Here is a 14,155-nt window from a genome sequence, read left to right as displayed (position 1 = left end):
AGATGGCAGGCAAGAGGGGGTGCACCACCACTGACCTTCTGTACATCTTAACTGTACCCCAATTCAACAAGTTCTTTGCCGTGGCAACTACAAGTGCATCTAATGTAGTCCCTTGGTATCCATGAGAGATTGGTTCCAGGACTCCCCATGAATACCAAAATTCAGGGATGCGTCAGTCTTTTCCCTAAGATGGCACAGTATATGCATACAATCTATGAACATTTTAAAACATATTTTAAATCATCTTTTATTTACTTATACTACCTAATAGAATGTAAATGCTATGATAATAGTTGTTAGACAGGATGTCCCAAAGATTGCCCATAAAGTCACTATACCTAGAGAAAATGGGAAACTGTAGCTAAATATACCGTTATTCACAAAATATCCATTACAAAATTTTATAAATAAGTAGCCACCACACAGAGAATATTTTATAATTATTTTGTAAAATGCTGTATTATTTTTGATTTTTTTTTTACTGTTTTATTTCCCCAAATATTTTCCATCAGCGGCTGCTTAAATCCTCTGATGCAAAGTACACAAATATGATACACCATTTTAACCTTTGTCTTTTTAAAACTATTCAAGAGACAAGGTACACCCTGTTTCCAAAATAAAACTGTTCGAGGCACACACACAAACTGCTTTCTACAATTGTGATGAATTGTTTTGAAGCAGTGAGACCAGGGAGTGGCTCCTGTAATTAAACCAAGCCTCGGTCCCGAACATCTGTATATTTTCCAGGATGTTCCTTCAGTCGACTATAAAAGCCTCCTATCAATATTTGAATTACTGAACTGAACCACGGTTATGACCACAGCCCTAATAAGCACCCCCTTCCATGCCAAGCAGAGTTAACAAGCTGCCCTGTGAAAATAGAGAGATTTTTATATACTTCAAGAAGACATTTGTGATTACCCTAGGGCTTTTTAAATTAAAAGCCTCAGTAGTAAATTCTGATGGCTAAACCTAAAGGCAAATCACTAAATAACCTGGACAGTCTCTTCAGATTTTTCAAGTAAATGAAACTTCCATTTTCATCTCCGATCAATAGTGCAGACTCACCAAGGTCAATGAGAATCGCGTGCTGCTGGGAGGTCAGCTGTTTTAACAGTTCTTTGTACAGCACATCCTTTGGCTGCTGTTTACTGGGAAACTGGTGCTTAAGGTGGAATTGCTCGGCTAGAAATTTCCAGATTTCACCGCGGTGATGACGTGGCACACCTTTCAAAGGAAGAGAAGACATAAAGAGACTTAATACACAGAAAGTGATTCATTCATAAAAATGAGCTGGGTTTCATCCTATGAATCCAAATCTTGTTCCATTAGGAATTAACAGCACAGGAATGGTGGAGAAGCAGCCAAAACACCATCCCATTTGCCTCCTTCCACCCTCACTCCTCTCACTGCCCTAGCCCCCTCACCTTTTGCACATACATTATGTTCTGACTGTGTTAGACTCTGCAAGCAGTGGACTGATGAATAAGCCACAAGCCCCCTACCTTGTGCCAATTAATAAGATTCTAGGGATGTAAGACTAGGCATAAAGAACTCTAATGCACAATGTGATCTCACAAAAAAGGCAGAATCAAAGTGGGGTAGCGCTCGGCTCAAGGAGAGCAGGCTCATTTTTAACAAGCAATCGAGGTTTCATAGAAGCCTTCATTTGAGCCACGCCTTAAGGAGGAGAGAAAAGAAGAGAGAAGACCAGCCAGAGAGTGGGAACCTGGAGTGTTCCAGTTCACCGTGGGCTAGTGAGGGGGTGAGGGAGCAGTTGCCAACAAGGCTGGAAGGGTTTTGTCTGAGGCAAAGTCAAGGGCAAGAAAACTGCCCTTTGCTTGCTGGCTGTAAGGAACCACTGAATGCTGCAGAGCCAGGGAAGGAGCAGCCTAAAAGCAGCTGGATGGTAGAATTTTGACTGGACATCTTTCTGCAAGGTGACCTGGAGTTTTGACTGGACATCTTTCTGCAAAGTGACCTGGAAGGGCCTAGGGGGGGGGGTTTTGAGGCAGAGTTTCACTTTGTCACCTTCAGTGGCATCACAGCTCACAGCAACCTCAAACTCTTGGGCTTAAGTGATTCTCTTGCCTCAGCCTCCCAAATAGCTGGGACTACAGGCACCTGCCAGAACACCCGGCTATTTTTTGGTTGTAGTTGTCATTGTTGCTCGGCAGACCTGGGCTGAATTTGAACCCGCCAGCTCCAGTGTATGTGGCTGGCGCCCTAGCCATTGAGCTACAGGGGCTGAGCCCCCAGAGGTTGTTAGAAATAACAGCATAGGAACAGTGGTTTAAAGACTAGATAGGTCTAAAGATCAGAAAATGATCCAGGTCCTCTACCTAATATTTTAAATATAACTAATTAGAATACTAAACATGATTAGAAATGTCCGAAAGTTAAGAGAAATTCTCTTAGAACCATGATGTTATTTAGGACAAAACTCATGAGACAAAACGATACTTTGGAATTAAAATGCTTTGGTTCCTTGTTTAGCTGTTATAAGGCCCAATGTGGAAAGGGGTGAGAAAGAGGAACGCAGAATGAGACACCCAATCTTTCTCATTTCTTGGGATAAAAGGAACCTCTGAACTGGGGATTAATCTTTCTTACCATCCAGAAAAAATTCTGACAACTTTGTACACTTCCCTGCCACTGAGAGCCCACTTGGGAAGATGGTTTTGTCAGTCTTCGTCTTCGAGAGAAGTTTCTGTTCCGGCAAGAGAGAAGCTGCAGCAGCAGACACCACTTATCACGGGGCCACTGTGCTCCGCCAGCATTCTAAGCACTTGTGTGTGTTGGCCCGTCCTGTCATCAGAACCTCCCAAGGGAAGTATCATGATCATCCTCAAGGTAAACCTGAGGAAAGAGGCCCCCCGAGGACAGGTGCCTCGCCCAGGGTCAGCTGGCTGGTGAGTGGCAGCCCAAGGGCATTAACCACTGTTTTCCCTCAAAGTCCTTCCTATCCCAACTGTCAGACAAGCCTGCGACTGAGATGGGGATTGGAGATAAAATATTTTATGTTCCTAGTGGGGAACTAATGATAAAATGACGACTTGTGGATTTGAAACAAACAGTAATCAATTTCGTTTATTAAAAGAATAAGGAACTATTTAAAAAGTCACACAGCCACTTCTTAGAAATACTTAGGTCATATTAGGTACGTTGCTTTTTCCCTTATAGAAAAAATAGCCGGACATTGTGGCAGGTGCCTGTAGTTCCAGCTACTTGGGAGGCTAAGGCAAGAGAGTCGCCTAAGCCCAAGAACTGGAGGTTGCTGTGATCTGTGATGCCACAGCACTTTACTGAGGGCGACAAAGTGAGACTCTGTCTCTAAAAAGAAAAGGAAAAAATCTTGAGATGAGACCGTCTAGATCAGCAGTTCTCAAACTATGGGCCAGAACCCACAGGAACTGTATTAAAGAGTCTTGGCATTAGGAAGGTTGAGAACCACTGATCTAGATTATCCAGGTGGACCCTACATCCAGTAACAAGTAACCTTATAAACAAGTCATGCAGAGAAGACAAGAAGAGAGTCAGTGTGACCAGAGGCAGAGATTGGAGTGACACAGCCAAAAGCCAAGGAAGCCACTGGCCTTCAGAAGCTGGGGAGGCCAAGTGCAGCCCTGCCAACACCTTTGTTTTGGAATTCTGGCTTCCGGAATGGTGAGAGAAAAAATTCTGCTTTTTCTGGCCAGGGTGGTAGTTCACACCTATAATCCCCACAGTTTGAGAGCTGAGCTGGATGGACTACTTGAGGACAGGAGTTCCAGACCAGCCTGATCCAAGAGTAAGACCTGGTCTCTACAAAACAGAAAAATTAGCCAGGCAGGTTGGTACATGCTAGTAATCCCAGCTACTTGGGAGCCTGAGGCAGGAGGATCACTTAAGCCCAGGAGTTGGACTCTGATGATGACACTGAATTCTAGCACAGCGGCAGACCAAGACCCTATCTCAAAAAACAAAGAAAAATTGAAAAAAAGCATTTGTTTCAGCCACTAGTTTTCCAGTAATTTGTTATGGTAGCAATAGAACACTAATATACCCTGATAGCTTTTTTTAATATTATTATTTTTTCTTTCTCTCCTATTTCTGTTCAGAGATGTATCTTGGGTAGATACATTCTCTCTCTCTCTCTCTCTCTCACACACACACCCCCCAATACTTTAAAACCTGCAAAGTTGTAAATGTGGGCTGGAAAACAACTTGATAAGTGATTTATAGCAGGACTTTTTCACAAAGTATTTTTTTCAAACTGGAAAATTTTCCCAAGTTATGAGATGTCCAATTTTCTCTTATTACTAAATCATCTGCATTATCTAATCAGAACTTTATTTTTTTGGAGGAAAAGATTATTAGCTGTGTCAACGAACAGTACCAGATATTTTGGTAATCAGGAGTAACCCTTAGATCCTATGACTTAAAGCACAGGGTTATACAGCTCAGACCCAACATTTTTGCTAAGAACGACCCAGCAAACAGCCTTCTCCATGCTTAGCATTGCCTCACTCCCAACCCAAGACAGAAAGTTGGCAGTGGGGCCTACCCAGGGCTTACAGGCAGGTTCTGGGTAGGCAGGAGGCCACGTTTTATCCACCATGCAAGCAGCTTTTTATTTTTACTCACTTAAAAAATAATATATGCTCAATGTTTAAAAGGGGGGAAAAAACCTTAAAAAATGCAAAAGGTATAAAGTAGGAAGTGAAAAAATCACCTATAACTAGAACAAACATATAATTACCATTCAAAGCAGGAAACGTGTGAAAGTGAAGAGGAAGAAGGTTATTAATTATTTTACCAGGACAAGTGCTGTACACCAGGGCTATGCCAGATGAACCAGCTGTATGTTCATACTGCCTATGCCCCAGACGCTTCTCTGTGTATAAGCCCACAAGATATCAACTGTACATGAGACTACACTGTACTGTACTCTTTTCCCACTTAACCTCAGACACCTTTTACATCAGTAAATGCAAATCTAATTACTGAGTCATTTTCAAAGGATATTATTATATGGGGTGGTCACATGGTTGGGTTTTGTCTTATTTAGGCTATTAAACAATGCCACAGTAAGCATGCTTCTTATTGTAGTACACTTTTGGCTTGTTAATTTCTGGAATAAGTTTCTATAAATGGCACTGAGGCCAAGGTAAGCAGAGTTTGCATCTGGCCCATATTGCCAAGTGCTCCACTTTGCAATCCTATTCCCAGAAAAATACATCCCAGCTGATAAAGTTCCATCTCAATATCTTTAGAGAAATCATGTTGACCCAAACTCAGTTTTGAATTATCTAAAATGTCAGAGAATTTCTCTTTCGCCCAAGTTGAAACCTTAATCCTGGCACTCTCATCTAATTTTAACTTGGGAAGTTTTATAAATCCCTTTATTGCTGTCACCGAGGGGTCCTTGGATCACTAAGAGAAAAGGACTCATTACCCACACAAGGACTGTCCTCTTTTTCAAGGTTTCTGGGCTGACTTGGCCTCTATTTGAAAGGCCAAAGGTAATGGTTCTGAGTTAATCTCATTTTTTGTCCTGAGCCACAAAATTTATAGCAGTCACTTTTTAAGTTGCTAAATATTAATGTGTTATAACCAGCTGAGTGACAAAGCCCTTTTATGGTGAGAGAGAGAGCAGTTTCTGCAGTAAAAAGTAAGATGGCAAAGTCAAGGACGCATGAAGAGACTGCAGGTCAGCCTTGGCTCACCCCAATACATAAACTGTTCCATCATCTGTGCCTGATTTCACTACCTGGTGTCCAGATTCCTGGAGTATTTCTACCAGCCTCCTCATAAAAATGCACAATGAAAATCAAACATCCAGGTGTCAGGCTTCTAAGATGCCCAAATATTTGGAGTAGCTGTCACAGACCCCAGCGATCAACTTTTTGCAGCAGCCACCTGAAGACCATCATCTACTAACCGTGAAAAGGGAAAGAATACATGTATTCTTTTTTCTGTTTTCTGTTTTCTCCTTTTTCAAAACAGCAATCTGGGGCCATTTGGCATAAAGGCAAACCTCCAGCAACCACTCCAGGTGCGAGGGATGTTGGGACTGGAGGGCGGCTCCCTGCCCCAAACCTCTCATTCTACCAGCAAGGAGGCAAGAGCACTGTCCAAGGTCACACTGGAAGCCGTTGTGATTTAGAACCTAGGTCTTCACCCTGGCTTCCTCTTCAGATTGAGCACTGTTGAGTTACTGTTCAACAAGTGGTGAGAGGCCTGGCTCTGTGGCCCTGAGCCCACCACCCAACTGCTCCAAGGCCAGTTTCCTTATCCTCAGAAAGGAGACAGGCATAGCTAGCAATAAGTACCTACTGTTGCTAAAGTTAATGCTACTGAAACATGGGGAAAGCTTAAAACAGTAGAAAAAACTGATTTGCTCCACTCACTCTGTTAGAGATAAGCAACGTAAATGTCATGTTCTTCCACTGAACAGAAGGTAGAGTTAGAAGAAAATCACTGGATTTACACCTATTTGCAACCCTTACTCTCAACACCTGGTTAAGTCATAACCAGATCAATTAGAACTCAGCACCAAAAAATTAGATTAGACTCAGGATTCCTCTTGCCAACAGATACTAACACACATTTTAGAAAAAAATCATCACATAGTCATCACTGAAGTTAAGTTCTAAACGGTGCTTCTCAAACTATTACAATCCATTGCAGGCTGATATTTTAACAAAATGCAGTAAAGATGAATTAGAAAAATAAGAAAAACAGATTGACAAAATAAAAGCCCACATTTTTATATTAGGATTGCTCTGTCAAATCGCTGGAAACATTTCCAAATGCTTAGTCTATCAAGTTCTGTATTTACCTCTTCTTGAACCAGTTCAGACCGGCAGCCCACACTGAAATGAGGACTACAGTGCCTACTGTCCAAGGACTCACAGTATAGCAGAAACGCCCCATGTGCTCCTCACAGCCACCACCGTCATAACCCACACCTCACATTATGTGGAAACAGGCTCAGAAGGGCTAAGTCATTTGTCTAAGACCACATAGCAGAGTGAATGGCAGGGCTGGGTCTAAACCCAGGACCGTGAGCCTGTGCTCTGCGCCCTGCTGTCTCCCCAGAGCATCCAGAGAGCAGCCACACAGTTAGTTTCTAGTTTACTATTTAATCACATTTTTATCTAGTTTGTAGGCACCTAAGCTCCTGTGTTTGTCTGTTTGTCTGTCTTCTTTTGTCTCCTGTCTTCTTACAATTTTCAATAAGGAGAATCATGGAAGGTGATGCAGCTTGTGTCAATTAACTAAGACATCTGGGAACAGATTAAGTAAAGATGTGATAAAGAAGAGGGATAACCATTAAAATTAGACTCTAAACATCTTTATTCCACACTTCTTTCCAGGTATCCATGAGGGGTGAGGTTGGCTAGATGACTCCCAGTAACGCTTACCTTGCCCGACAGCCGAGTGCATTTTTTCCATGTCAAACTTAATTTTGGATCTCCCGGGAGTGCTCAGCATCTTTTCCCATACAGCAGTTACTTCTTTAAGACAAGGAGTGATTTCTTCATAATCAAGCTTCAGGCGCTTATTCAGCAAATCATTTTCGGAGGCTAGAACAGATCATTTAAAAACACGTTAATAGGCTCGGCGCCTATAGCTCAACCGGCTAAGGCGCCAGCCACGTACACCTAAGGTGGGTGGGTTTGAACCCCCAGCCCAGACCCGCCAAACAACAATGGCGGCTGCAACCAAAAAAAAAAAAAAAAATAGCCGGGCGTTGTGGCGGGCGCCTGTGGTCCCAGCTACTTGGGAGGCGGAGGCAGGAGACTCGCTTGAGCCCAGGAGTTGGAGGTTGCTGTGAGCTGTAATGCCACGGCACTCTACCCAGGGGGACAGCTTGAGGCTCTGTCTCAAAAAAAATAAAAATAAAAATAAATAAAAACACGTTAATAAACACGATGGCTACGACACACAGCTGCCTCCCAGTACCTGGTGCTGAGGTGTAAAGCAGATACAGCCTGCTTAACGGATCCAAATAAGAGCCACAGATCCTGCCCCACCCACCCATTTCCCTTGTCTTCCATGACGCTAAAAACATAGGCCAGGTGTCCTCAAACTGCGGCCCACTGAGGGCATTTATCTGGCCCACCAGGTGTTTTTGCCACTGCAGCCTGTCCTGCTTAGCAGCCAACTCATCCCGGGGTCTGTAGTCTGGCCCTCCAACAGTCTGAGGAACAGTAAACTAGCCCCCTGTTTAAAAAGTTTGAGGACCCCTGACATAGGCGGTATGTGGTTCCTCTTTCCCCTTCACTCTCAATGTGTCCTGCTGGCCCAGATGCTAAGACATACCCCACATCTGTCCAATTCTTCCCACTGTCATGGCTACCTTTACACCACAAACTCTCAGGGGCAGGGGCTCTGTGTCAAAATTCACAATACCTGGCATGGGTGGAGTTCAGTAAAAGTTTTTGTCTAAACCGGGAGAGGCACTCTAAGGATAGTTTCCTCTTACTTAGAGCCAAACCCCCTTTTGGTAGTTTCTGCCATTTGTCCCACTTCTGCTTCCTGGAGCTAAAGAGAATAAATCTATCCTTTTCATCCAACATCTTCTCAAATGTATGAACACAGGTGTTGGTTCCCACCCTACTTATTCAGCCTAAAGGTTAAGAATCATACCTAAATTACCCAAGTAGGGGGAGGCAGATCAATCAAGGAAAACTTTAACTTGGCAATTTAAATTGACTCTCTGGCCTAACCTCCCATTTCACAGACACAGACAAATTCAGAGAATTTAAGTGTTTTGCCCATGGATATTTACTACCTAGGAGGTAGGTGAGTGATTCTAGGTCTGGTGCTGCCATCCTTGGTTCATCTATCATTTTCATTCTTTTCTCTTTCATTTTAAAGAATATATTTTCAAGGTCCAGTTAAATAATTCCCTACATCTCTGGAGTTCACATTTTTAAAAAATGTAAACCCTAGATTGTTTTTTCTTTTTGGCTGTGAGAAAACAAAATAAATGTCCCTAGAGCTGAGCTCACCCGTGGCAAGTGGCTTTGGGACCAGCCATGCTGAAGGGTGACTAGGACAGCAGCAGGCTCTCAGTGGACGTGTTTCTCTGACAGTGAGTCCCATGCGAGGCTGTGGCTGCCCAAGCATAGCCGGACAGAGCCCAGCCAGCTCTGACGCTCGCTCTGACGTCAACGGGACTTCACACAGCCACAAAGAACAGGCCAGGAGATTCAGCGAAAAAGGCTTGATCATGTATTTTGCTATTGGCCCAAGCAACACCCTGCTGCTTCGGTGGCCTCAAACACCGCCACCTTAAATCAGTGACCTCCAACACCACTGCCTAAAATCAGTGTGGAAACAAAGCCGCCTAAAGTCAGTGTCCTCCAACACTGCCACCTAAAATCAGTGTCCTCCAACACTGCCACCTAAAGTCAAAGTGTCCTCCAACACCGCCACCTAAAGTCAGTGTCCTCGGACACCGCAGCCTAAAATCAGTGTCCTCCAACACCACCGCCTAAAGTCAGTGTCCTCTGACACCACCACCTAAAATCAGTGTCCTCCAACACCACCGCCTCAAGTCAGTGTCCTCCAACACCAAAGCCTAAAATTAATGTCCTCCAACACAGCCGCCTGAAATCACTGTCCTCCAACACAGCCGCCTAAAGTCAGTGTCCTCCAACACCACAGCCTACAACCAGTGTCCCAACACCGCCGCCTCAAGTCAGCGTCCTCCAACACTGCCACCTAAAATCAGTGTCCTTGGACACCGCAGCCCAAAATCAGTGACCTCCAACACCACCGCCTCAAGCCAGTGACCTCCAACACAGCCGCCTAAAATCAGTATCCTCCAACACCGCCGCCTAAAGTCAGTGTCCTCCAACACTGCTGCTAAAATCAATGTCCTCCAATACTGCTGCCTAAAATTAGTGGCCTCCAAAATGCCTCATCAAGCAAGGTGGATAGTGCAACCCTGTGACAAACATCCAGACTCCAACTTAACCAATGATGGGTAACCTGCACTCCTGGGACCATATGTGGCGTTCTGGATCCTTGAGTGTGAATTTTGACTGAATCTAAATTTTATAGGACCAATCATTTTATCTCTTTAATAAAGAGATTTGTTCTGTGAAGTTTGGATTAAGTCCAGGGGCCACACTCTGGGAATCTGGAGGGCAACTTGTGGCCTCAGGGGGAAACAGGACTAAATGAGCTCAAAGGTAATTTTGCCCAAAAGTTGGCTAAAATATTACCATTTCACATGGATATTTGAGCTAACTTGGACCTTGCAACTAATCTATAGGTCTGATTTATGCCCGCTGTGTAGCATGGGCTGTGACCACTGTGTCCCCAGTTCTGCTTTCAGAGACAAAACTCTCTTGCCATTGCCACCTCTTATGAAAGTTTAGAAATGGAAAGCTGAGTGGCAGGGAGGCTCCACAACTGAATGACCCACTACACATACTCACGGAGATTTCAGAAAAACTAAGCTCAATATTTATTACCTATTTATTTGTTTAGCAATAAATATATTATTGAACTAGGGAAAATTTTTTTGATCAAAAACCTTCAACTACAATTCAGAACACAATGCTAACACATCACTGTATTTTTATTTTTTTTGAGACAGAGTATCACTATGTTGCCCTGGTAGAGTGCTGTGCCATCACAGCTCACAGCAACCTCCAACTCCTGGGCTTAAGCGATTCTCTTGCCTCAGCCTCCCAGGTAGCTGGGACTACAGGCGCCTGCCATAATGCCCGGGTATTATTTGGTTGTAGTTGTCATTGTTGTTTGGCAGGCCCGGGCTGGATTTGAATCCACCAACTCTGGTGTATGTGGCTGGCACCTTAGCGACTTGCGCTACTGGCACCGAGCCACATCATTGTATTTTTAAGTTGAGTGCAAAATGCTGAGTGATGTGAATGAGCTGGACACATGGCCCCGAGCTGACTGAACACACCACAGCATGGGTCCTGCCCCACATCTGGCCATCCTGCCCAGGCTGCTCTCGTCTTCACTTAACAAGAGTGGGGAAACAGCCTTGCAGAGACTGCTCACTTGGAAAAGAGGTGATGCATTTTGGCCTCCAAATCACTGAAAATTAGCTGTTTAATTTTGGAAAAAATCACAAAGTCAGCTTCAGTCTCCAGTGGAGTGACGCAGATTTAGACGGCAATTTGGCTGTTACCAGGATGCAGGGCTTCCACAGCGGTAACACACATTTGATCCATATATTCAAAAGCCAGGAAACAGGCCTGACCATAGAAAGAACCTCCTCATGCATTTGCCTCTAGTTTCTTTTCCAAGGAGTGCAAGTCAGCTTTAAGAGCAAAATCAATTTCAACAGCCACTCCTAGCTCTTTAAGCAGAAAAATAAAAACATAAAAATAATAGAACGGCTATCTCTTCTCTAAGTACATAGTAGAGGCCATCAAATAAAGTCATTATCAATGCTGCTTTATTATAATGATGAGAAAAAATTCCTAGCAGGGGCCCCTGCTCTGGAGTATGCCTGTTCCCCCATGTTTGTGTGGGTTCTCTCTGGGTACTCTGGTTTCCCCCACACCCCAAAGATGTGCACGTGAGGTTAATCAGCATGTCTACGTGGTCCCAGCCTGGGTATGGATGGGTGAGAGTCACCCTGCCATGGACAGCGTCCTGCACCCAGAGTGGCAGGGATCGGCTCTGACCACCTAAGACCTCAAAATGGAATAACCAGGTAAATAATTATCTTACTTGTTTTATTAATCTTGCTTTAATATATGTATACATCATATTTCTAGGTTTAATGTTAGAAGTATCTTGGATCCTAATTTAGAAACGTGGTGATTTTTTGTGACTAGCAACATGCCATAGGAACTTAAGTCTTTAAAATAAATTAGCTCACGGGTTTCATTACACATGATTTGTTTCAAGTCACAGTTTCGATGGACCTACTGATGACATTGAGGACTTGCTGTACATGCCCGGGTTGCTTCGTGTCAAATCTTGCTTCTGTATTGAATGAGAGAGTTCTGTCCCTACCCTCAACATACCCCTACAACACTTATAAGAAGTTTTGAGCAATCAGTCTCGGATTACTCATTATTTTTCTAAAAATTAGTGTACTACTACTGTGTATCAGTATATACACTGATACAAGGTACTAATGCTTCCCATGGTACAGTAAGCAAGCCCACTGTGCTTTCACTGCAAAGATAAACATTATGTTGAATATTATAGAACTAAAGAAAAAAAGTCAGAGTTAAAATAAAGACCTCAAGAAGTGACTGCTACCCCAAGAAGCCAAATGATATGAGGAAGCAGTAAAAAGATGCCTCAAGGACCTTAACAAAACACCTGGCGAGGTGTTCCAGGTAACCCTGGGAAACTCTGGTCTGTCCAGCCATGGTTTCCACAATAGTACGTACTCTGCTTTTGTGGAATACTGATCTTGCCTCAACAATTACACTCCCAAGATGCCAGCCAGCATCGTTCCTATTACAGCTATGCTCTGATTTTATCATTTGCAAGATTGGCTAACCATAACCATTAAGGTTTATGACCTACATGATGAACATAACTGCCTTTTCTCTTTTCAATAAAAATGTCAGCTTCAAGAACACACAAGAGAGTGACAGAAAAATAGAGCTGGAAGAAAACTTTGCACTCACCTACTCTAAACTCCCCTCACTGAACCACCATCTTCTATGGAGTCCTGATTGGGGGACCTGTCTCTCTCAGCTTCGAGACTGCCTGCTGGAGAGCCTCCTGTCCAGCTGCTGGCCACTTCCTATCCTATCAAAAGGTCTTCTTAGTCTGTATCTCACTTCTTGGTTTCGGTGAAAATAACATATAAATATAGACTCTATATCATATCTCTTTACATTTCATGAATCGGAACCATTCTCAACTGTAGAAACTACGCTGCTGGTAAACAGCGTTGTCATAACTCAGAAATACCTCATAGAAATGCACGGAGAACACCCACCGCTCACTGGGACATTAGCTAGGAAGAACAGCAGAAGTTCTATGTAATTGGACTTCATGAGATGCAACACACTCTGGGGAAATTATTCATCAGATCTGCTGTTCACATGACTTTCAGTTCTATACAAACACCAAGGTCATTATTAAAAGACAAAAACTTGCAATTAAGGATGATGGTGAATGAAATTAATTCTAAAACTGTGACTAAACCACCTGCTACAGCTTCCCTTTCAAAGAGTATGCTCAGGCTTCCTGCTCAAAATTCTCACTACTTGTATCCTGTCAGGCAGCTGTCTACACCCTAAGACCCATGCTCTTTCCAAATGACAACGGAAACAGCTTCTTAAGACACCTTGAAAATTATATCTTTTTGGTTCAAGTGTCAGTATGAAAACAGAAAGTGAACAAAATCTAAAGTTCTGAAGTTTGCATCATATTTTTATACTGTTGGCATCAGCACAGGTAGAACTCAGCTAATTTTTTTCAGATTACCTGCAACTCACCAGAAAGACACACAGCATGATGTTACAAAGCGTAATGATCCTTACACAGGATCAGTCCCTACCTACCTTACAGGCACAGACGATGGCTGAGGATAAAGAGTAGCGAGGAAAACAAAACCAAAAATGCCTTTCAAAGGGTTAGAGCTTAAATTTGAAGCTTATATCTCTGCATTTCTAGATACTGTGCTAATAATGATCACATAGAAATAATTAACACAGTTGGTGAGACCATCATTAATTCTCCATAAAGTAAATAATGTTAACATTACTTTAAAAAGGCAGAAAATATGTATACACAGATTAGGACAGATTATACGTTAAATGTCTTGCTTTCTTTTTTTTTAAAGACAGCATGCTTACAGCTGATGTGATTCTCTTCAGAGCCCAGGTAAGATCACCAAGGCCGTTTAATATCAAAACAGCAAACCGACCTTGCAGCTTCTGGTTTTCCTTCTCCATTCTGAGCAGCAGTATCTGCTGCAGAATAGCCTTCTGCCACAGCTCTCGAAGCTCACGGGATGTCCTTTTCTTTTCCTCTGGTACAGGGCCAAAGGGGCCATCTTCACAAACTGGTTCTAAAGGCGATCTTGGGGGAAGCTCTCCCAGCTCTGAGAAATCTGAAGAGAGAAAAAGATTTCCCAGAATGGTCATTTTTCAACAAAAAAAATACATTCAAACACAGTGCTAAACTAGCAAATTCCGCTCAGTCA

The 14,155-nt window shown here is 43.1% G+C and overlaps 1 protein-coding gene across 2 annotated transcripts in view; it reads right to left on the bottom strand.

Annotated features, from left to right (window-relative positions):
- TBC1D1 (TBC1 domain family member 1) overlaps positions 1-14,155 on the bottom strand; it is a 235,778-nt gene that overhangs the window by 33,865 nt on the left and 187,758 nt on the right. For both annotated transcript variants that reach the window (XM_012812647.2, XM_023507992.1), the window contains 3 exons: positions 13,877-14,062; positions 7,410-7,571; positions 1,069-1,227 (listed from right to left, as the gene is read on the bottom strand). In XM_012812647.2, coding sequence (XP_012668101.1) covers positions 1,069-1,227; positions 7,410-7,571; positions 13,877-14,062 — 507 coding nt within the window. The remainder of the gene's footprint in view (positions 1-1,068; positions 1,228-7,409; positions 7,572-13,876; positions 14,063-14,155) is intronic.

This window comes from Otolemur garnettii, unplaced genomic scaffold (genome assembly GCF_000181295.1).
Source record: "Otolemur garnettii isolate 467f Iridium unplaced genomic scaffold, OtoGar3 scaffold00214, whole genome shotgun sequence".
In the NCBI taxonomy this organism is placed as follows: Eukaryota; Metazoa; Chordata; class Mammalia; order Primates; family Galagidae; genus Otolemur; species Otolemur garnettii.
This window is presented reverse-complemented; position numbering and strand designations above follow the sequence as displayed.